At 45.2% G+C, this 22,485-nt stretch overlaps 1 protein-coding gene and 3 non-coding genes across 4 annotated transcripts; all 4 read left to right on the plus strand.

Annotated features, from left to right (window-relative positions):
* Nucleotides 1-26: 26 nt before the first annotated feature.
* ncapd2 (non-SMC condensin I complex, subunit D2) lies at nucleotides 27-17,909 on the plus strand. Its single transcript, XM_024418690.2, has 32 exons — nucleotides 27-183; nucleotides 556-675; nucleotides 775-850; nucleotides 963-1,021; nucleotides 1,144-1,319; nucleotides 1,895-2,040; nucleotides 2,175-2,302; nucleotides 2,457-2,580; nucleotides 2,771-2,918; nucleotides 3,115-3,312; nucleotides 3,931-4,065; nucleotides 4,146-4,233; nucleotides 4,819-5,005; nucleotides 5,214-5,332; nucleotides 5,917-6,132; nucleotides 6,272-6,446; nucleotides 6,880-6,964; nucleotides 7,064-7,200; nucleotides 8,871-9,003; nucleotides 10,108-10,183; nucleotides 10,273-10,494; nucleotides 10,631-10,800; nucleotides 11,481-11,592; nucleotides 11,677-11,800; nucleotides 11,908-12,063; nucleotides 13,971-14,148; nucleotides 15,728-15,822; nucleotides 16,159-16,239; nucleotides 16,588-16,771; nucleotides 16,954-17,122; nucleotides 17,248-17,370; nucleotides 17,639-17,909. The coding sequence occupies exons 2-32, from the start codon at nucleotides 558-560 to the stop codon at nucleotides 17,719-17,721; spliced, it is 4,221 nt and encodes a 1,406-aa protein (XP_024274458.2). The 5' UTR covers nucleotides 27-183; nucleotides 556-557; the 3' UTR covers nucleotides 17,722-17,909.
* On the plus strand, nucleotides 1,399-1,697 carry LOC112249786. The gene has a single exon (XR_002953444.1). It is a non-coding gene; the product is annotated as a small nucleolar RNA U85 (small nucleolar RNA).
* LOC112249788 lies at nucleotides 4,275-4,567 on the plus strand. The gene has a single exon (XR_002953446.1). It is a non-coding gene; the product is annotated as a small nucleolar RNA U85 (small nucleolar RNA).
* On the plus strand, nucleotides 7,268-7,572 carry LOC112249787. Its single transcript, XR_002953445.1, has one exon. It is a non-coding gene; the product is annotated as a small nucleolar RNA U85 (small nucleolar RNA).
* Nucleotides 17,910-22,485: the final 4,576 nt, after the last annotated feature.

Raw genomic sequence — 22,485 nt, forward strand, 5'->3', positions numbered from 1 at the left:
TTCACGGAAGAGGGTCAGTGGGAGGAGGGGAGCGATGCCGATGACGTAGTCCTTTGGCGCGCTGCTGTTAAAAATTCAAACCCTTTCGCCACAAACCGTTTAGAGCAGAACCGTGCTGTTTCAATCTGTTCAACAGTTTCTAAAGATCCGAAATTGTGGCTAAGAGCGCTAAAAAAAATATTGGTAAGTGTGTTACTTGTTTAACGTTACTTATGTCTGGACTTTTTCTTAGTTGTGAAATATAGCTAGTCAGTTAATTGACTAAAAACGACGTTAAATACTGTAGCTATCTTAAAATAAATTAACGTAGCTAGCTAAAGTTATCTTGTGGCTAAGTACGGTAGCTAACTAACGTTAACTAGTTCGCGAATAAATCGAAACAAACGCGTAACTAATAGCTAGCTTTCTTTTGACCAAGTTAACTTAGTTAATACATTAGTGTGATTGGGTCGTTTCTAGTTACATGGAATGAATTTACCTTACTATAATTAACGATAGAATGTCAACGCCTAGAATGCCTACCACTCGGCTAACAAGTTGTTTTTTCGTGTATAGTGATGTCGTGGGACTTCTTTGTGCCTGTGTGCGTGGGTGACCTGGTGAAGACTGGGGGCATTAACCAGTACGTGGTTCAGGATGTCGTCTCCCCTAAACAACTTCCCTCCCATCTCAACAGTAAATATCCCATCGTTTGTTACAGACTTACAATTGTTAGACTATTGTCATCCTGAAATCTGACCAAGCAACTCCTTTACTATTCTATATATTTTCCAGGTTTCAAGGCTGCACTGAGAAGCCAGGGTCCATTGTGTATCCTGGAACACTTTGACACGGGTTACACTGTGCTGCAGTGAGTAGCTACATTTACCCAAATTATTGTATTTTTTATTTCTTAAACCTACCACAGCTATGATGTAATTTCTCGAATTTTGACTCATGTTGCATTCTATTGTATGTCACAGGCATTGCCATAAAGTGGACATGAGTGTGAAAGAGGACACCTTGGAGTTACTCATACAAGGTCAGTGTTTGATGGAGTGTTGAAATGTCTTTCAACTTATACACATGATGGCATACTTGTGCCTGCTAGTGCTCACTATTCAGCCGAAGTCCTCATCCGTATTTCATTGCGTTCTCTATTAGTGGTGAGTGGCCTGTCCGTCTCCCTGCCCTCCCTCCTCCTCAACGCCTCACTCTCCGCCCCAGACCGCAAGGAGCAGCTCAATGCTGTCAAAATGAGTGTATTCCTCCTCTGCAAGCTCACAGAAATCCTGGAGAGTGACTCTTACAGGCAGAGTATCGTCACTGCACCCAGTAAGGTAGGTCCTTCTGCACCCAGTCATATTTGAATATGTAGTCTCATAGCATGGTCTATAGTCAATTAATACATCCACTAATGCCCAGTGATGAGATCATGGCAAGTATGAGCCTATCAGGCTGAGAGTGTGCTCCTTCCTCCTGATTGGTGGGTAATCTTGGCGGAGTGGTGAAGATTGGCTGCTCTGCTGTAAGGGCCCACCTATAGTAAACTAGCAGTCCTCCTCATCCTCTGCCCATCCCAGAGACATGGGAGAAGGCAGGACGGAGGCTGCTGAAATGCTTTGTGTGAGAATATGTTTCAGTTGGCATGGAGACACAACTCTTCGTTGATGGCCTTTGCTATGGCTATGACATTTTTCTTTGGTAATCTGAGGGCATTCAAAAACCTCACCCAGATCTTTGTGACTGCTATGCATAGTGGCCTCATAAACAAGGAGTCACTCTAACTGCATAAGGATATTGTAACTGCATAAGGATAGTACAGTATACCCTTTCAGTCAATCTAGAATCTCAACCCTCCCGAGTCCTGTACTGTGTTGACAGTTTGAAGTGAACTTTCTGTCGACTCCCTCAGGGCAGTAAGAAGGGGAAGGCTGCAGGAGAAGGTCTACTACAGTGGGACTCTGAGAGGGAGACGGTGCTGCAGGCTCTAACCCAGCTCCTTCAGCTGGACATCCGCTCCCTTTGGAGCCTCTCTTTGGTCGAGGAGGAGTTCATCAGGTGAGGGGGCCAGCCTGTGGATGAGTGTGTGGGGCTGGAGGAAACATGGGTTTGTGGAGTTTCACTCTAGGTAGAGAACATAGTGAGCGATGAGCAGCAGTCTACATGACTTACAGTATACTTTATGTCCTCAGCTGTGTGACATGCTGCTGCTATAAGCTCCTGGAGAACCCAACCATCAGCCACGTGAAGAACAAGCCCACCAGAGACGCCATCATTCACCTGCTTGGGGTGCAGGTCAAGAAATACAACCACCTTCTGGGTCAGTAACTCGACACCCCCAAACCACTGTTATTAGACAGCTCCATAGAACCTATACTGATGCATGCAAATGTTACTGCTCCACTGTCTTTGTATTAGTGGTATGGTGTTTAAGTGAAGCGTTGTACTGATGTCCTCTCTTTCTCCATCCACAGGTGCCAGTGTGAAGGTGATCCAGCTGCTGCAGCACTTTGAGCAGCTGTCGTCAGTGTGTGCCCAGGCGGTGTCTGTGTGGAGCACTGAGTATGGAGTCAAGGCTATTGTAGGAGAGGTCATGAGGTCAGTTGAAGAGATTACTTTCTGTATTGGTGTATAATTTTCCTCTAGAATGTCTAAGGTCCTTGTGTCATGCCCTTTTTATCCCTGTTTATAAAGTGTTGCGGGAGAAACATATTAGCGACTTGAGTTGGAATGTGTATGACGTCTCTGTTCTGATGCCCTGTTTTCTATTCTGAACCTCCTCTCTCAGGGAGATCGGTCAGAAGTCTAGTGAGGAGCTGGCCAGAGAGGGGTCAGGGGTCAAGGCCTTCTCCAGCTTCCTGTCTGAACTGGGCACCCTGGTCCCAGACACCATGATCCCCAACATCAGTGTGTTACTCACACACCTGGAGGGCGAGGTAACTCATACACAATGATCCATAACATCAGTGTGTTACTCACACACCTGGAGGGTGGGGTAACTCATACACCATGATCCCCAACATGAGGTTTTTTAGTACTACTTTTTCCCTTGAAATTGTGCTTCCTTTGATCAATCATTATGTCCTTAATAACTTGTCATTACTGAATGTTCAAATCTCTCTGTGCCTGCAGAGCCCTAGTTTGCGTGTGGCAGTGTGTGAAGTATTGGGAGAGGTTCTGGTCAGGGTCCTGAGTGGAGATGGACTGGATGAGTCTGGCAGAGCTGACAGGGACCGCTTCATGGACACACTGCAGGAGCACCTCCACGACACACACTCCTACGTCAGGGCCCGAGTGCTGCAGGTCTACACGCGCATCGTCAACAGCAAGGTGCGAGTGTGTGTGCTTACATCTCTAAAAGTGTATCCCAAACAACTATGTTGATGTATGAAGCAAATTCTGGATGCTACTTGCACTGTTATGAAACTGCAGTATTATGTATTCACCAATGCCCAGTGATGAGATCATGGCAAGTATGAGCCAATCGGGCTGAGAGATTGTTCTCCTTCCTGCTGATTGGTGGGTAATCTTGGCAGTGTGGCGAAGATTGGCTGCTCTGCTGTAAGGGCCCACCTACAGTAAACTAGCAGTCCTCCTCACCCTCTGCCCATCCCAGAGACATGGGAGAAGGCAGGATGGAGGCTGATGAAAGTCTTTGTGAGTGTGAGAATATGTTTCAATTGGCAAGGAGACACACTTAGTGACAGCTATGCAGTGGCCTCAACATCAGTAAAGTCACCAACACTTCTGTGCTGGTTTGAAGTGAATTGTCCCTCAACATCAAATCCCCGTTTGATTGTCATTCTCAAGCCCACAGAAATGATTTGAATGATCTTATTTACAGCAAAAACATTACTATTTTGTTTTTGAAGGAAAGGCGACAAGGAGAGCATCACTTCCGCTGGGATTACTGAATGTTCCTCTAATGTCCTGTGTGATTTCCCCCAGGCTCTGCCCCTGAACAGGTACAGTGAAGTGATGGGGTTGGCAGTGGGAAGGCTGATGGACAAATCCATCAATGTGGTCAAGAGTGCCATCCAGCTTCTGGCTGCCTTCATCGCACACAACCCCTACAGCTGCAAGGTGCGCGCACACACTCCAACAACCACTACTGTAAAGTACACACACAGCACAGTGTCTTACAATTGTTTTTTCATCTGTAGTTGAGCAGTGCTGACCTGAAGAAACCCCTGGAGAAGGAGACGGATAAACTCCGAGAGCTTAGAGAGAGACTGCAGGAAAACGCACCTGGTAAATTATACACCACCTTTTATATTTATCTTTTCTATAATGCCCAATGATGAGACCAAGGCGAATGTGAGCCAACTAAAAGAGGGTTCGGATCTCTCGTCTCGATTGGCCGGTAATCTTGGCAGTGTAGCGGAGATTGGCTGCTCTGCTGTAAGGGCCGGCCTACAGTGACTTGGCCCCACCCACATGTTTCTCCCGTTAAAGAAACACGGTAGAGAATAGTGGGAGGGTGTTGACAGTGTGACTGATGTGTGTTTGTATTTATGTGTGAGGCATGGAGAACCTCTCCTCAATATTCAGTTGGCCTTGAGCGCTCTTTTTTAATCTGAGGGCTTTGTAACAATAGAATTCATTCTGAGCTTCTCTGCCTCTTTTGTCCAAACTATATTTATCATTAAAGGGAAACTCCACTCAAGCTCTATTTTATTTTTTCATTAATCCCCTGATACAATCCCCCCAAAAATGTTGCATGTCAGCAGTCAAGTTTTCAAGATATTGGACTTTCGAGAAGCAGTGTCACCAGCCACATCATCATGATGCAAAATGATTTTAGTGTTTAACCATATTCCTTTGGTCTCTGTCCAGTGGCAGTGATCAAGGCCTCCGAGCTGTGGGCCGCTATGGAGCCTGAGCTGCTCCTCACCGTCAGAGCCGAGCTGGAGCCCACCAGTGAGGGGGAACAGCAGGAGAGGGAGGAGGACGAGGCTGGAGAGGAGGACGACAGGGCCACCGCCGTACAGATCGCCCAGTTCCTCCGCATCAACAAATACCGGTAAGTGGGGGGGCTCGTTCTATTCATTCTATTTCTATCCATTTAATCCTATCCAATAGGCAAAATCAAATAACTTTGAAACACTGTCCACGTGACCTAGATTTGTAACAAGTCAGGATCAACTGTTTATAGAAATGAGATGCCAATTGGCATTCCAAGCTAAACGCTACAGTCATCACATAATAACTGATTGTTGTTTGTATATCAGGAATGCAGTGCGTCTGTGTGTGCGAGCACACAGCCTGTTCCCAGAGTCTGAGATGTTCTCGTCTCTGACCACTCTCACCCCCGAGACTCTCTTGGACACACTGGCCCTGCTCTTCAAAGGTACTGAACTCTGTCTGTCAATCACATCACGAAGAACGTGTATTGGTTAAGTGTAGGAGATAGAAAGGGAGGGGGAATAGTTAGCATTCTGAAAATTTTGGGTCATTTAGTGCACTTTGAAAGAACCGCATAATACAAGTCTAGTAAGTAAACTCTATTCAGAACTAACCAGCACTCTGCTAAAAGAGTCGTAATCACTCAATCAAAACTTTCATATCGATTAAACAAATTATTCAGTACCAAGCCTTCAAAAACAAGTGGTGAAATCAGTGCTAGAATAAGAGTATGATATAGCCAATCAAAATGTAATTAAGGTCAATCTAGTGCTGTGGGCTTTCAGCAGTGTAGGAGGTGTAGTTCTAGATGACAGCATTACTGATGGGGTGGGTGATAATGTTTTCTACTGGTGAATCACCCAAACCTAGCTCTAACACCTGAGAACTAACACTGGTCTTCATTTTAGACCACTATTTAGTTAAATCATGTGGCCTGGAACAAATGTGTGCTCACACTGACAGGATTTAAGATGTTCACATCTGCTCTCATTAGAAAAATGTTCTAATCTGACCTCTGTTCCTCCCCAGGTCCTGACCAGGACTCCTCTGAGGTCAGAGAGGACCTGCCTTCCACCCCCCAGAAGGAGGGAGCAGGGGATGGGGGGAAGGAAGGGGTAGAGGAGAGCGAGCTGAAGAAACAGGAGATGCTGTTGCAGTATCTGAAAGACACTGAGAGCTTTGCCCTGCAGGTGGAGAGAGCCATCGCTGTCATCAACACCATGCTCTACTGGAAGACTACCTCAGGTACAAACACACTTCATCTTACCTACACCTGCATTACCATACCTTTATCACCTGCACAGTCAACGTCTCACCCCAATGACTCCATGCATGTGTTCTGAGACAATGTAATGTGGGGTATTGAGGAATGAATGTGTCTCAGTGGTCCAGGAGGCAGTGCAGTTCTGTGTGACAGTATGCGAGTTCAGTGTGGCGAACTCTCTGACTGGCGTGAGGAAGATGCTGCCTCTGGTCTGGTCTACTGACGCTGCCATTAAAGATGCTGTGGTGCAGGCCTACAGACGCCTCTACCTCAACCCCCAGGGAGACAACACCAGGTACGCTGTCACACCTTCAAACTGTTGCCACAGGCACTTTATATCAACCCCTCAGGTCCCTCGATCCCACTACCAATTTGCACCGCCTCCTGGACCAGCGGTTTAACTCTCTGGCTGTGTTTATAGACATGCAATCCCATTCTGATCTTATTTTCACTAATTGGTCTTTCGACCGATCGGATCAGCTCTGAAATGATGTGAAAAAATTTGATTGGTCAGAAGACCAATTAGTGCCAAAACATCCTGTACTACATTTTCTGCTGTGCATTTGTTAATCTTGCTCCCACTAGCACATTGCTGCTGAAAGAGATGCAGACTCAAGGTAGAAGTTGAGGTGTGAAATTGCACAATTGACCATAGAACAATGTCTTGGAGCGACTTCATCAATCTCCAATGGGCTCTGCTCTGGTGCCTGACTCTCTCTCCCTCTCAGGGCTAAAGCTCAGACTCTAGTGGACAGTCTGTCTGAACTGATGGTGGATGCCTCTCTGGGGACAATCCAGTGTCTGGAGGAGATAGTGAGTTTCTCTTAGTCTTTTATTATCCATCCTGTCTTTCAATAATTAACCCTGTTCTCTCTCTCATCTAATCTGTTCCAACACCACCTCATGTTCCAGGTCCAGGAGTTTTTTGGTGGTGGCAGCAGCCTGCAGTCTACGGTGGTGCAGGTTCTGTGGGAGAGGTTCACTGGCAAGCGAGAGACCTCCAGCCTGCACAGACGAGCAGCAGTGCTGCTTCTGGGAATGGCTGCACGGTAAGGCCCACACACAAACACAAGTTCTAACTCCACACCTCTGTCTTTAAGTCCCCTTTGACTTCTTGCCCAATGATGAGACCAAGGCGAATGCGAGCCAACTGAACGAGAGAGTTGGGTTCCCCTTTGTCTTGATTGGCCGGTAATCTTGGCAGTGTAGCGAAGATTGGCTGCTCTGCTGTAAGGGCCGGCCTACAGTGACATGGCCCCACCCACATGTTTCTCCCGTTAAAGAAACACGGTAGAGAATAGTGGGAGGGTGCTGACAGTGTGACTGACGTGTGTTTGTCTGTATGTGTGAGGCAGGGAGAACCCCACCTCTCCTCAATATTCAGTTGTCCATGAGCGCTCTTCTTTGGTAATCTGAGGGCTTCTACACCGTGTGCGTATGTGTCTTTCGGATGGGTTGAGTTAAAAGTGGAAGTAAAATTTCTGTTGGCCTTGTGGCCATTTGACTAATATCTTAATCTCTTGATCTTTGTTTAATATGAGACTGATCCAAGTCCAGTTTTGCTGTTAACCTCCCATTGACCATGTTCCCTTATTGACGTATGGTAAACTGTTCCTAGGTCTGCACCTATTGGCAACTCCTACCTGTGGCGCTTGGCTTTGTCTCAACAGTCTGGTGTTGGTTAATTTGTCCACTGAACCTCATTAAGGCGCCTGCATGCTTCCCATCTGTAACACTTCAGAAGACGTGCATATATTATTACATCTTGTGACATGTTTATTTTAGACTTAGATTTTTTCAGTTCGGGGGCACCGAGTCTACACCCCTTTGTCGGTGATTGGTCAACAGTAGGGATTCTTCAATAGTCTGTCATTCAGCGAGAGACGACTCGTTTTCGTGCATGGTTTTTCATTGAGAAATACTGCCGAAAACATCTTAGTTGCAAAAACAAAAAAAGGATATCCTCAGCATAAACGTGAACTCTGTCATTAATTTCTATTTTAGATTAGTTCAGACTTTTTTGAGGAAGTGTACTGGCTACGCTGTCTCAAAATGGACAAACAGTACTATTGACTCTTTTTTTTTTTCGTCGTTAAAGTGAATGTCTTTTAAGAGTATGCTAGCATACTAATTTGGTTAGCCGAACTGAAGCATGCTGGCGCCTTTAGTCTGTCAGTAGGAGCACAGCAGAGGACACAGACTTCTCTCCATTGAGTCTAAGTCACGACCACACACATCTGGGCTCACCGCCAGGGTTTTCAATGAAGAACAAGCGTTTTAAACACATTCTGTCTCCTTCAAAGACAGCCACTGCCAGTGAAGGGGTGAGGGGGACTATCTGCAGTCCACCCACACTGTAATGGACAATACTGTGCCTCCTCTCTTTCCGTAACCTGTTTTAATCCTCCCTTCACTTCCTCTAACCCTCCCTCCTACACACAATCCCCCGTAGACTGTGTGTGTTCTGCGCAGGGCCCGAGCACTGATGAGATGATTAATTCATCTGGAGCCTGGGCATAATTTAAATGATGTAGCCTACTACTCTGTTGTGTGTAGACATGGCAGTATGTACATTTACTGATAAGAACATTTGTGCACCCCACACTAAAGTTGCTGTGTGTAATAGCATGTTTGTATGTGTGTTCTTGTATCAGATTAGATGTGGCATTTTAGATTATTCAGTGTGTAGACTAATGTAATTGTGTATTTCTCTGTGTAGAGCGGAGAGGGAGGTGGTTCTCAGTAACCTGGACACTCTGTGCTCTGTGGCTCTGGGAGAGAAGTTGACTGAAGACTTCCTACTGGCCAGAGACTCAGTTATCACCATCTGTAACATCACTGACCATGTCAGGGTAAGAACCCACACGTAGATTCCTGGCCTAGACTGAACAAAAATCTAAACATGTAAAGTGTTGGTCCCATTTTTCATGAGCTGAAATAAAAGATCCCGGAAATCCCGACACAGCTTCTTTACCTGTGGGATCGTCTGAGGGGGAGGCTGGATGCTGAGCAGTATTTCTGTTTTTAATTGTGGGGGGTGGAATTCTGATTGGCTGGGCCTTGCTCCGTAGTGTGTGGACCCAGGCCCACCCATCATGACTGCACCTCTGCCCAGTCCTATTAGATTTCAATATTTTCTGGCTGTTTGGAACTGTGTAAACAACTCTGGTATTACTTAAAATTTAGTCTGTTCTAACAAAAATCTACATCCTTTATTACAGCAAAGATTAAAAACAGCCACATTTGAAGTTGCTTTATCTGCCATTCAGTGGTTGTTAGAGGCTTGGTGCTCACGGAATCAGTAGGCTATTAAACACTCAAACTGGCAACAAACAGGATCCGTTTTATTTCTGTAGAAATTGATGATTTATAAAGCCAGGGACGTTTTAACAGTTATGCTATGGATTATATATCTAAATTAGTTTCTTAGACAACTAAGGCAAGGGCCATTTTCTCTTCTCCTTACTCTGCTTCTGCCGCATTGTTCGCAACAACAATATGCTGGTTAACTTTGCTATTATGCACATAGCAACATTAAGGGAAAGGCGCCAATTCAGCGGCGCACTGAAAATTACGTTTCAGAACCGCGGACAGCGTCTTCTCCCGCTATCCATCGTGTGAGAAACTGCATTTGTTATAAAATAATATATTTATTACTGTTGCACCATTTTCTTACAAAATATAATCACTTACAAGTTCAGTAGCTCATGTCTTAGAGTGATGAGCTGTACCATCCCCGTGGCCTCTGCAATGGATTAGTCCACTGAGACAGGAGGGAATCAGACAGGAGTCCACTGAGACAGGAGTCTTGTGCACCATGAACATTTTTTTTTTTTACCTGCTTGACTAAAATCTCGGACAACCAACAGCCTGAACAATCTACCAGGTGACTAAATGGTGTCAACCCGATAGAGTTTGAATTGTGTAAAGTGATTGAGTTGAATTGTCCCCCCCAGCAATGCAAAGGAGCTCCATTCAGACTGCCTCAGGACAACCAGCTCTTTACCTGCCTCACACAGGCCATCGCTGAAGGTGTGTACACACACGGTCTCTTGAGTGGAAGAATGTAGTGTCTCTGCCCCTGACTCTCTTAACTGACTGTCTGTCTGGTCCCGCCCCAGGTGTGGTGATGGCGGACCCTCATTGGCAGAGCTTCATGGAGCAGGCTGTCCGTCTGCTGTACTTCCTGTCCGAGTCCCCAGACCAGCTCTGCTCCCGCCTCCTCCAGCGCTGCTCTCGTCTGCTATTGGACCAGATCGCGGAGGGCGGGGAGATGTTAGCAAACAAGGATGTCAGCCAGTTGCCGGGTGCATCTCAGGACCCTGAGGAGCAGGGAGAACAAGGTGAGAGACAGAGTGGATATTTGACTTTCTCCAGTTGTCTGGTGCTCTTTCACTGTGCCTAGTGTGGTAATGTATTATGATGACCAGTATTTTGTATTGGTACTTTATGATCAGTACGGTGTTCCTGTCCCTCTAGTCCCTGCGGTGAGCTGCGTGTCCCTGGCCCAGCTGCTGTCTCTGTGTGGCTGCGTGGCATTCTGGCAGGTGTCCCACCTGGAGCGCAGCGTCAGCACTGAGCTGCGGAGGAGGAGAGGAGAGACAGAAGAGAGGGAGGAGAAGGCGAAGGTACCCTCCCGTAAGGCCAAGGTCAGTCTGGACATGGAGTTTATTTATTTTATTTTACCTTTATTTAACTGGGCAAGTCAGTTAAGAACAAATTCTTATTTTCAATGACTGCCTAGGAACAGTGGGTTAACTGCCTGTTCAGGTGCAGAACGACAGATTTGTACCTTGTCAGCTCGGGGATATGAACTTGCAACCTTTCGGTTACCAGTCCAACACTAACCTCTAGGCCACCCTGCCGCCCTGAGAACACAATGTTTATGATGTCCAGTATTTTTAGGCAATCCAAACCAATGATGCAATAATTCACATAATGGTCAGTCATGAGATTAGGATACTGCAAACCTAGTGGTAATGAGACTGCTGGGATATACACATGTTCTGTGTTTCAGAAGCTTTTACTATACGTGTCAAATTGGTTATCAGAACAGGATGTTGATTAGTAAAGAGTCCATGTGAGTCTCCTGGTGAGCAGGATTGTCTTGCCAATCAGTGACTTTTCTCCCTGGGAACCGCTTGATGAGTTTAATTTTGGTCACGCAACACGGTGATTGACAGGTCTTGATGATTCTTCCTAACAGGGGGCTAAATTCAACAGCAAACTTTTTCCTAATTACTCCTTTAGATTAAATCACTAACTTTCCAGTAGACTAGACATGAACAGGGAGTTATTAATCAACTGTCATTATCCATGTTTCCCACAGCAAGCGGCCAATGACAGTTCTGTGGAGGAAGAACTTGGGTTGATGGGTGCTTCTGCTGAGGACACGGAGGCTGAGCTGATCAGGAAGATCTGTGAGACTGAGCTGCTGGCTGGTAAGAAAGGCTGAACTTTTTCATAACGGTGTTATTTTTCCTGGTGTGATTTAAATGCCTTGACAACCACATCTCCCCCCCCAGAGGAGAACCTGTTGTGCTCGTTCCTGCCCCTGCTGGTGAGGGTGTGTAGTTCCCCAGGGAGATACTGCCACCCCCAGCTCACCACCGCTGCCTGCCTGGCCCTCTCACAGTACATGATGATCAGGTCAGACTACATTGTTTTTCTATAATTTTCCTTTGTGTGGTGTGTGTGTGTCTGTCAACCTCTATCCCCTCTCCTGCTGTCAACCTCTGTCCCCTCTCCTCTGTCAGTCCGTCAGTGTGTGAGGAGCACATCCGTCTCCTGTTCACGGTGCTGGAGCGCTCCTCTCTGCCCGTCGTCAGGGCCAACGCCATCATCGGCCTGGGAGACCTCACCGTCCGCTTCCCCAACATCCTGGAGCCCTGGACCCAGAACCTCTATACCAGGTATTCCAAACACCTGGACACAGAGCCTCAGTACCAGGTAATCCAAACACCTGGACACAGAGCCTCAGTACCAGGTAATCCAAACACCTGGACACAGCCTCAGTACCAGGTAATCCAAACACCTGGACACAGAGCCTCAGTACCAGGTAATCCAAACACCTGGACACAGAGCCTCAGTACCAGGTAATCCAAACACCTGGACACAGAGCCTCAGTACCAGGTAATCCAAACACCTGGACACAGAGCCTCAGTACCAGGTAATCCAAACACCTGGACACAGAGCCTCAGTACCAGGTAATCCAAACACCTGGACACAGAGCCTCAGTACCAGGTAATCCAAACACCTGGACACAGAGCCTCAGTACCAGGTAATCCAAACACCTGGACACATAACCTCTTTCAAGCCACTTTCATTCAGTGAGTAAATATTAACCAAGCAGCTAATAGAACTTGTTTAGAATATGGAAGGAGCAAGCAATCTGATCTTTATTTAAATACCCAGCTGTGTGTGTACTATGGATTTTGTGGCTTTTTTAAATTTAGGTAAACATGGCCATTAGATGAGGATGGCTGAGGGCTACAAGCTCGTTCCATATCTGGTTGTCTGCTAATGTTCCTTTAGACGCTCCAGTCCTGCTGCTGCAGTCTACTGAACCAGTTTATCGAAAACCTATTTCCATATGTTCAGAACAGAAAAAAACCCAATAGGAAGCATTGTAAAATGCTGTCATGTCCTCCACTAGCATTCTGACCTCTGCTATAGCGTGACAGTACATTGTACTATGCTCTTCAGAACTACAACTGCACTTCTGGACTGTGGCAACCATGGGCTGCTCGCTCGTGTACTCAAATAAAATCTGAGCAGAAAGGCCTAGAACAGCTTGAAGGTTCTGATTGTGTCCAGAACTACTTGTTGATGGTATAATTATACAATGAGTAGATCGGAGGGAGAAGGGGGATAATTTCAGGTGATGCCATTTGTTATACTCCGTAGGAAGGATGGACTTAATTGAAGAAATCTTAATGATTGCTGGTTGTTCCTCCCACATTGAGATGCACTGAAGCCATACCCCTTCCCCATTAAGTTTCATTACAATTTGTTATCTCTTCATTCCACTAGTTCTGTTTGTCTTTGTATAGTGCTAATTATGATGCTTGGTTATTCTTACGTTTGAGGTGTTTCAGATGAATAGTGTTTTCCAGGCTTTTCACTATGAACACTAATCCCCAGGTTTTTCCTCGTAAGTGTTTTGTAGCAGTCAGTAATTGTCTCCCACACACCTCCATTGTGTTGGGTCTCCTCAAAGACAGACAGCCCTCCCTGGGAGAGGACTGATAAGGGTATTAAACATGATTTTTACTCTAATGGTAATGCACTGTTTTACAGGCATAGTTAATTATACTGAAGCTGTGGCTTATGACCATCTACTGTATAGCAGACCACACACCCGGCGAGTCTGGTTCCTCTGCAAAACGTCCTAATCCACGGCAGGAGGAGAAGTTGCGTATTGTTTTTTTTTCCACCTGGCCTCAAATCCCTTCCCAGTGTATGTGGTTAATTAATTCCCCTGTTTAGAACAATGGAGGCCAGGGAGACCCTGCAGTCATTTTGTGTCAGAGCTTCCTCTGGGTAGAGGCCTTCTGTACCTCCCACACGTACATCTGAAATGACTGCATAGCAGAGGATTATGGTCAATGCCAGTCAGGGGTATTGGCATCGAAGCCTCCAGGTCCAATGTATAGCTGGTCGTATTTTCACCCAGGTAGTCGATTGCTTAATGTCATGTCATTGATTAGCCAGAGTCTCTCTTACATGGTATCCCAGCTGATCCTGATTAGAGCAGAAACCTGCATGCCATTTAAATGTTGTTTCTTCATCATAACATGTCCCTATCTCCCCTGCCCAGGCTGAGTGACGAGAACCCGGCGGTGAGGCAGACTGCGGTGACTGTTCTGACCCAACTAGTGCTGAAGGATGTGCTCAAGGTCAAAGGTCAGGTCAGCGAGGTGGCTGTGCTGCTCATCGACCCCCAGACACACATCGCCAGCCTCGCACTCAACTTCTTCAACGAGCTCGCCTCCAAGGTACACACAGTATTATTTCCAGGCATTTCTATTTGATTGGGATATACAGTGCCTTTGGGAAATATTCAGACCCTTTTGACTTTTTCTACATTTTGTTATGTTACAGGCTTATTTGAAAAAAACATTTTTTTCATCCAATCTACACACCATACTCCATAATGACAAAAGCAAAAACTTTTTTTTAAGACACCTTATTTACATAAGTATTCAGACCCTTTGCTATAAGACTTGAAATTGAGCTCAGGTGCGTCCTGTTTCCATTGATCAGCCTTGATGTTTCTACAACTTGATTGGAGTCCACCTGTGGTAAATTCAATTGATTGGATATGATTTGGAGAGGCACACACCTGTCTATATAAGGTCCCACAGTTGACAGTGCATGTCAGAGCAAACACCAAGTCATGAGGTTGAAGGAATTGTCCATAGAGCTCTGAGACAGGATTGTGTTCGAGGCACAGATCTGGGGAAGGGTACCAAAAACTTTCTGCAGCATTTAACGTCCCCAAGAACAGTGCCCTCCATTCTTAAATAGAAGTTTGGAACCACTAAGACTCTTCCTAGAACTGGCCGCCCAGCAAAACTGAGCAAGTGGTGGTGAAGGGCCTTGTTCAGGGAGGTGACCAAGAACCTGATGGTCACTCTGACAGAGCTCCAGAGTTCCTCTGGAAATAGGAGAACCTTACAGAAGGACAACCACATCTGCAGCACTCCACCAATCAGGCCTTTATGGTAGAGTGGCCAGACAGAAGCCACTCCTCAGTAAAAGGCACATGACAGCCCACTTGGAGTTTGCCAAACGGCACCTAAAGGACTCTGACCATGAGAAACAAGATTCTCTGTTCTGATGAAATCAAGATTGAACACTCTGGCCTGAATGCCAAATGTTATGTCTGGAGGAAACCTGCCACCATCCCTACGGTGACGCATAGTGGCAGCAGTATTTTTTTCAATGACAGGGACTGGGAAACTAGTAAGGATCGAGATGAACAGCGCAATGTAGAGATCCTTGATGAAAACCTGCTCAGGACGAGTCTCTAAATGTCCTTGAGTGGCCCAGCCAGAGCCCGGACTTGAACCCAATCGAACATCTTTGGAGAGACCTGAAAATAGCTGTGCAGCAACACTCCCCATCCACCCTGACAGAGCTTGAGAGGATATGCAGAGAAGAATGGGAGAAATTGCCCAAATACAGGTGTGCCAAGCTTGTAGCATCATACCCAAGAAGACTCGAGGCTGTAATCGCTGCCAAAGGTGCTTCAACAAAGTACAGAGTAAAGGGTCTGAATACTTGTGTACATAACCTGAAATAGGACTTTATTTTGAACAAATTAGCAAACATTTCTAAACCTGTTTTTGCTTTGTCGTTTTGGGGTATTGTGTGTAATTAGGAGGGGGGGAAACAATTTAATCAAATTTAGAATAAAGCTGGAGCGTAACAAAATGCTGAAAAAGTCAACGGGTCTGAATACTTTCCGAATGCACTGTAAATCTGAGTTGGTGTATTGGGGAACTTTTTTACATAGACTGAGGGTCATGGATCATCCAATGTTCTAAACCAGACAGTGGCCTCTCCTCCCAGGACAATGCCATCTACAACCTGCTCCCAGACATCATCAGCAGACTGTCAGACCCAGAGAGAGCCATGAACGAGGAAGACTTCCACACCATCATGAAGTGAGTGGTGTCCACACTGAGCTGTGTGCCTCTTCTGCTCTCACTGTGTATATTGTGTTGTGATCAGTATAGTGTGTTTTGCAGGGAGTTATTCAAATACCTGCAAGCTTTAATAATCTAAGGGCTACTTAACCTGTGTGTCTGTCGCCCACTGTTCTCTCCCAGTGTCGCCCACTGTGTTCTCTCCCAGGCTTTACACTCTGGATGACTTGGCATGCTGGGGTCACATTGTGACTCTGGTTTAACCTGTTGTGCTGAATAACATGGAAATGGGATGCTAATATGTGAGTGGTGTTTTAATGCCTTTAATGTTTCCCTCTTTGTCTCTGTTTTCAGGCAGCTGTTTTCCTACATCACTAAGGAGAGACAGACTGAATCTCTGGTGGAGAAGCTGTGTCAGCGCTTCAGGACAGCAAAGTGAGCAGCCCGTCTTCCTCTCGCTCTTCCTTCCTATCTCCTAATTTCTGTTCTCCCACTCCATGTCATAACGGCTGGCATTAGTTACTCTCAGTCTCAGGAGTATTCGAGGCCTGGGTTGTCTGTTCAGCGAACGCAGGGCCAACTCTTTCCCTCTTTCTGGCTCGTCATTCAAAGCACAGACCTCCATAGAAAGGGCATTTTAGATTAAGCCACAGACAGACAGTGAATCATCGAGACCATGGGCGGAGAATGATTTCTTCAAATGTCAGGTCAGGCTTCCTCTGTTCTTGAAATACTATTTGTTTTAAGTGAATAATCAAATTTCCTCCCCCATTCTCTCTCCAGGACTGAGCGTCAGTGGTGTGACCTGGCCGTGTCTCTGTCTCTGCTGTCTATGTGTGAGCGAGGGCTGAAGAGGCTCCAGGAGTGTTGGGAGTGTTACAGTGACAAGCTGACTGAGACAGGAGTCTACCAGCCTCTCCTCTCCATCACTGCTAAGCTACGCCGAGGAGCCAAGCCACAGCTCAAGGTACAGTTCAAACCACCTAAGAAAGCCCTTAGCCCCCCCGAATTCAGATATACATAACGAACTTGGGACAAGTGAGAGACTATAGACTATCCTGACTCTTTCTGACTATCCAGACTGATTTCTTGACTGTGCCTCTGAATGAATACACATGCTGGGTCTTATTCTGATTCTTCTGTCCCCAGGTCCAGGTAGAGGAGTTTGAGAAGCGTCTGACGGCGGTCCACACCCGGGGGCTAGAGAACGTAGAGAGCCCTGAGATGGAGACAAAACTGCCTGAGGGAGCTGGGTCCAGCCAGAACACCACTCACACGCCACTACCCAACAAGGGACGGGGTGGCAGGCCCAAGAGAGGTGAGCGCACACACGTGTAGTGCCTTTTCTGGAAGACAGTGAATTTTCCTCCTGAATGTATTTATTTTTGCCTATTATATAGACTTTAGCTAATGTTCCATGATTGTCTTTCTCTCCCCTCAAAGGTCAAGCCAAGCCCTCTGTATCCAGTTGCCATGGCGATAGCTTTGTGACCCCTAAACCAACCCGGAAGTCCTCCAAGAAAGCTGTTATCACCTTCAGCAGTGATGAAGAGGAGGAGGAAGAAGGTATCTGTACTGTTAGGAAGTGCAATCTGTTTTAGTCTGAGTTTTGGCAGTGCTTTTCAGTTAAAGTGATGGAAAGCATTTAAACTGATTCATGCTCTCAGTAGATTGTTTGTGCTGGCTTCCCAGGATGGTGTCATGAAGTACATTTGAGCCCAGTGAATGAAATTACATTTATTTTAATCTTTGCAATTTCATAGGAACAAATCTGATTTGTTGTTGCTTGTCAAATTAACATCAATGTTACTGATGTTTGTTTTTACCCAATCAGATGCTGTCATGGCAGAGAGTGAGACACCAAAGGTGACCACACCCATCGCCCGCACCTCTCGACGTGCTCGTCTCCGACACTGATCCCTCTCTTCCTCTGCTTTTAGTTTGTATGTCACATGTTCTATTGTTTTTGTCATGTTTTTTCATTTTTAAAATAACGTTTTATCTTTTTAATGTCGCTCTAGTCAGTACTAAATACTTTTGACTAAATACTCATCTTTTTTTGTAGCTGAATCAAGACTTTTAATAAACCTTTGGTGTGAACCACACAACCGCTGTCATCCGTGTGTGTGTTTGCAAGTGGAGTCAGATTTATGCCCTCATTACAAGGAGTATTGAATGCCCTTCTCTTGCATTATGTGTGTTTGGTCAGTGAAATAGTGTGTGTTCAGGTTGGACTGTCCCAGCTTGGCTAGACATGGTTGCTACCATTTGTACTCCTTCACTCTCTCCTCCATGGTCCTATTTCTGCCAGTTTGAAATATTCTTTACTCCCACCTGTTGGAAGTTATTAAACCTGTTAACCTAAATCCTCCTGAGACCCAGCAGTTAATTTTATTCCTCTAGTGGACATTTAGATCTTGGTCCGTATCTGAGGCCATACAAGCCGTTTTATTAAGTCCTGTTTGAGAAGACATTGGGCTTTTCAATTATATCACGTGTGGGGGTGTTTATCATATTTACGTTTTGACCACTAAAGAGGATAATTTTGCACTTACAATAAAATACTTTAAAAAACTTTTCTTAGTAACATGCTTTTTCACCCCCCACACTTGTGTTAACATTTAAACAATGTATCCCAAACTTTTTTCCCAGGTCTCACCTGGTATATGATGTGCCTGACACCTGAACAACGTGGTAGCATGTTATTTTACACTTATTTTTGACTTCACTCCCTATTTCTCCCTCTGACACGTGCTCCATCTCTGCCCCTCAATACCTCCTGATATCGCCACAGTCTTCCCCTCACCCACACACCTCTTCCCTCCTGTTCCATGCTTTTTCTCTGCCTGTTACGTTCCTCGGCCGCTCTCCTCACTGACGTCTTCATGTCTTGTAGCTTCACCCCCCTAGCTAATCTCTTCCCTCGCCCACTCTACCTCCCACTAGCTCTCCTTTTAATTGACACGAGTGCACTTCTGTAAAGGTAAAAAACACCTTTTGACTTCAGACTAACAATGTAAAGTTTGGGTTTATAAACTCTGCGTTGGCAGTCTGACAGAAATTTGTGTTGGATGACAACTCCTGAATATATTGTGAGAAACTAAAGATGCATGAAAAATAAACTACTTCCGTTTCAGGGACTGGTGAGTGATGGTGGCTGGTTTCTGTGGGGCGTGTCTAATCCAACGTCACTTTTTATTAGTAGCTCAATGGATTCCTGTCCAGTTTTTCCCCTAGAGGTTCCCAATTTCCTGAAATGGAACCCCTAGGGAAAACGAGGTCAACCCTGGAACCACTTAGATGTTAATGCAGAGAAAACTGAGAGTGGCCTCAACTGGTGCGACCAAGACAAACACCTGTACTAAGTGATATGGAAGATGTTTTTAGGAGACAAGGGCTTGTCAAACTGCTTCATGATTTGTATTCATTATACTGTAAAAGAGGTATTACTGGAGAATGTTGCTGAATTCGCAAATCCATCCACAGCCAGACCTTACAGTCTGTAGGCCAGTACAACACTGGGCTCAGTCTCGACTCTGAATCAGATCATTAAAAATAGAATTAAGACAATCTTCAGTTTTTGTTGGAAAGGGTTAACACTAAAAATCCTGATTGGATATTTTTTTCTAGCTAAATCTGCCATTGACTAGGCCATCAGAAGCTAGGTAAAGGCATCTGCCATTCAACTGTATTAGGGCAACATTTTGGAGTAACAGTGGAATCAACCAATCACATTTTGACTTAATGAGTGGGACTGTTTTTACAAAAACGTATAGAAACTTCTGGCCTCCCTTGAAGTCCAACAGGTCACTGCGCGATAGCGAGCAGTAGTTTTCCTACTCTAGCTTTTGTTGTCAGCTAGTTTGCAGCTGATTCAGCAGGTGTTATCAAAGAGGATGTTGCTAATTTATTAGCGTCTCCCTTTTCAAGAATACATTTCAAATGTCCATCTGGTGAGTGGAACTTTTTTATTGAAGCGCTTGCTTGTTAGCCATCTCTTTGAAAATAATGTGTGTGAAACACTTGCATTTAAAGCAGAACTGACAGCATTTTAGCAACATGAAATCTTCTTAAAATCTGTTCATATACTGCCCCAGGAAGAATGTGACACTTGTAAACATAATTCTGACAAGTGACCACTTCGATATGGTCATTTTCACATTTTAATAAATTCTATAGCAATATAGAGTGAAAGCGGCCTGTACGTTTGGGCAATTAATAGTCACTGCAGTAAATAAAACCAAATAACTTGTCCCGATCCGGAGGCAACACAGACCAGTGCACTAATAGTCAATCAGAGCTACAGTATACAAACGAGCCATTTGCCACATGGGCCTGCCCTCATTCACTTTGAACTATACTGTGTTTTCAGGCAGTTGCAACAGCGACTTTGGATCATTAGAACACATTCACCTAAACCCACAAAATACCCTTGGAATGGATTTCTGCAAATATATAAACACCACGGGAGTCCTCTTACATTTGGGAACTTTACAGTCCTATTGATCAAACAGCCATGAAAAAAAGGTAGGCTCTCTCTCCCTTAGTTATACACATAACAATATCAACTAATGCTAGCTATAGCAAGATGAGCTAAAATCTAACAAAGGAACATGAAATAAACAAACTTGCAAATTGCACTGATACATGACAGGGAATTGTAGCCTCATCCTTCTGCAGCTTGCCTACCAATGCATGCTTGTCCCAACCAAGCACCCAACTAACTGGCTAAAGTTGGCTAGCTACTTCCAGACACAAATGAGAGAACACCTCACTCTGACTATTTTACTCGCCCTAGCAGAGCTGATTGGGTTGTTTACCTGTTATCTAGAGCGTTCGTGACTAACTCTTACTTTGTTTGCCTTTGTTTACTGGCACCGGTCATATTCAGCCATTTGTAAATTCATCAGTTGTTCCGAGAGTAATCTGAAATCAGAGTAGATAGCCAGAGTGAATTTGCGAACGCAAGAGATATGCTAACTGTATAACAGTTCAAGTTCTTGCTAACTAACAAAATGACACCTGCATCTCTAGCTGTGTAAAGTGTGATATAAAAGTAACATATTTGCCTGATTTATTTGATATTAATAGTTGGGAATTAATGCTTAATAGATAGGATATTTCTGTCCTGTTAGTGTCTGCGTTTTTATGGTCTCCACTCTAGTTCCCTGCAGCAAATCTGGAGGCCAGAGATGGCTTGAGTTGACAAAATTGAAACGTCTTTCCTACCGGTTACTAATGTCATTCTTCTGTGAGCTGCTCCACGTAAAAAAAACTGTTGAGAGCTGCCTGCAGATGTTATTCTTCTGAAACTAGGCTGTGTGTGCGGCGCGCATGTGAATATATTTTTATTTTAGTCAGTTAAGACCTAATTCTTATTCATGATGACGGCCGACCGGGGAACAGTGGGTTAACTGCCTTGTTCAGGGGCAGAACTTTTACCCTGTCAGTTCGGGGACTCATCCAGCAACATTTCGGTTACTGGCCCAACACTAGGCTACCTGCCGCCACACGTTCTTCGCGATTATGTAGGCTACTTTGTGCATTATTTATCTGGGTCATTGATAAATCGTATACGTCCACTACACTACTTTGATACGCATCAATAGGGATTATAAGTGAGTATATGCTATGCCCACTGAAAACAAACTGGATATACGGTTTATACCTGCGTATACCTTACACTACACCGGCCCTTTTGTGTTTTACAAAAAGTGCACTCTCCTACATGAGTACGCTGGTATTACGGTTGATGTCCTTTCAGAATCACAAACCTTTCAGAATCACTGGAGGCCTATAGGTTTGCCACTGCGCAAACATATTGTCTATAATTAGGTATAAAGACTGTTAAGACATTCATGTTTCAAGAAAGGAGTATATATATGTGGCCTGGCGAAGCAGCTCTATGTGCTGACTGAATGGAAGCTGATAATTATCAGTTTTTTACTCTGGTCTTGTGTCCGAGACCAGTCAAGACCGAGTACAAACGAGACAGGACTGAGACTCAATATGTACTACAACACAGCTGTAGGGTATAGCCAAATAATATCTGCTGGTAGTCTCTTATGACAGACAACACCAGCATGTATGAGAGATTTGGTCCTGGGTGCTGAGATTAATCTGCAATGCCTGCTGGTGTTATGGCAGAGAGGCTGCAGGGGGCTGAGAGCAGATGGTACTGACAGATTGTAGCTCACTGTATGAGGGAGAGAAGGCACCACACACAGGGTAGAGCGAGGCTATAAACACACAGGGTAGAGCGAGGCTATAAACACACAGGGTAGAGCGAGGCTATAAACACACAGGGTAGAGCGAGGCTATAAACACACAGGGTAGAGCGAGGCTATAAACACACAGGGTAGAGCGAGGCTATAAACACACAGGGTAGAGCGAGGCTATAAACACACAGGGTAGAGCGAGGCTATAAACACACAGGGTAGAGCGAGGCTATAAACACACAGGGTAGGGTAGAGCGAGGCTATAAACACACAGGGTAGAGCGAGGCTATAAACACACAGGGTAGAGCGAGGCTATAAACACACAGGGTAGAGCGAGGCTATAAACACACAGGGTAGAGCGAGGCTATAAACACACAGGGTAGAGCGAGGCTATAAACACACAGGGTAGAGCAGGCTATAAACACACAGGGTAGAGCGAGGCTATAAACACACAGGGTAGAGC

The sequence above is a fragment of the Oncorhynchus tshawytscha genome, linkage group LG03 (assembly GCF_018296145.1).
Source record: "Oncorhynchus tshawytscha isolate Ot180627B linkage group LG03, Otsh_v2.0, whole genome shotgun sequence".
NCBI lineage: Eukaryota > Metazoa > Chordata > Actinopteri > Salmoniformes > Salmonidae > Oncorhynchus > Oncorhynchus tshawytscha.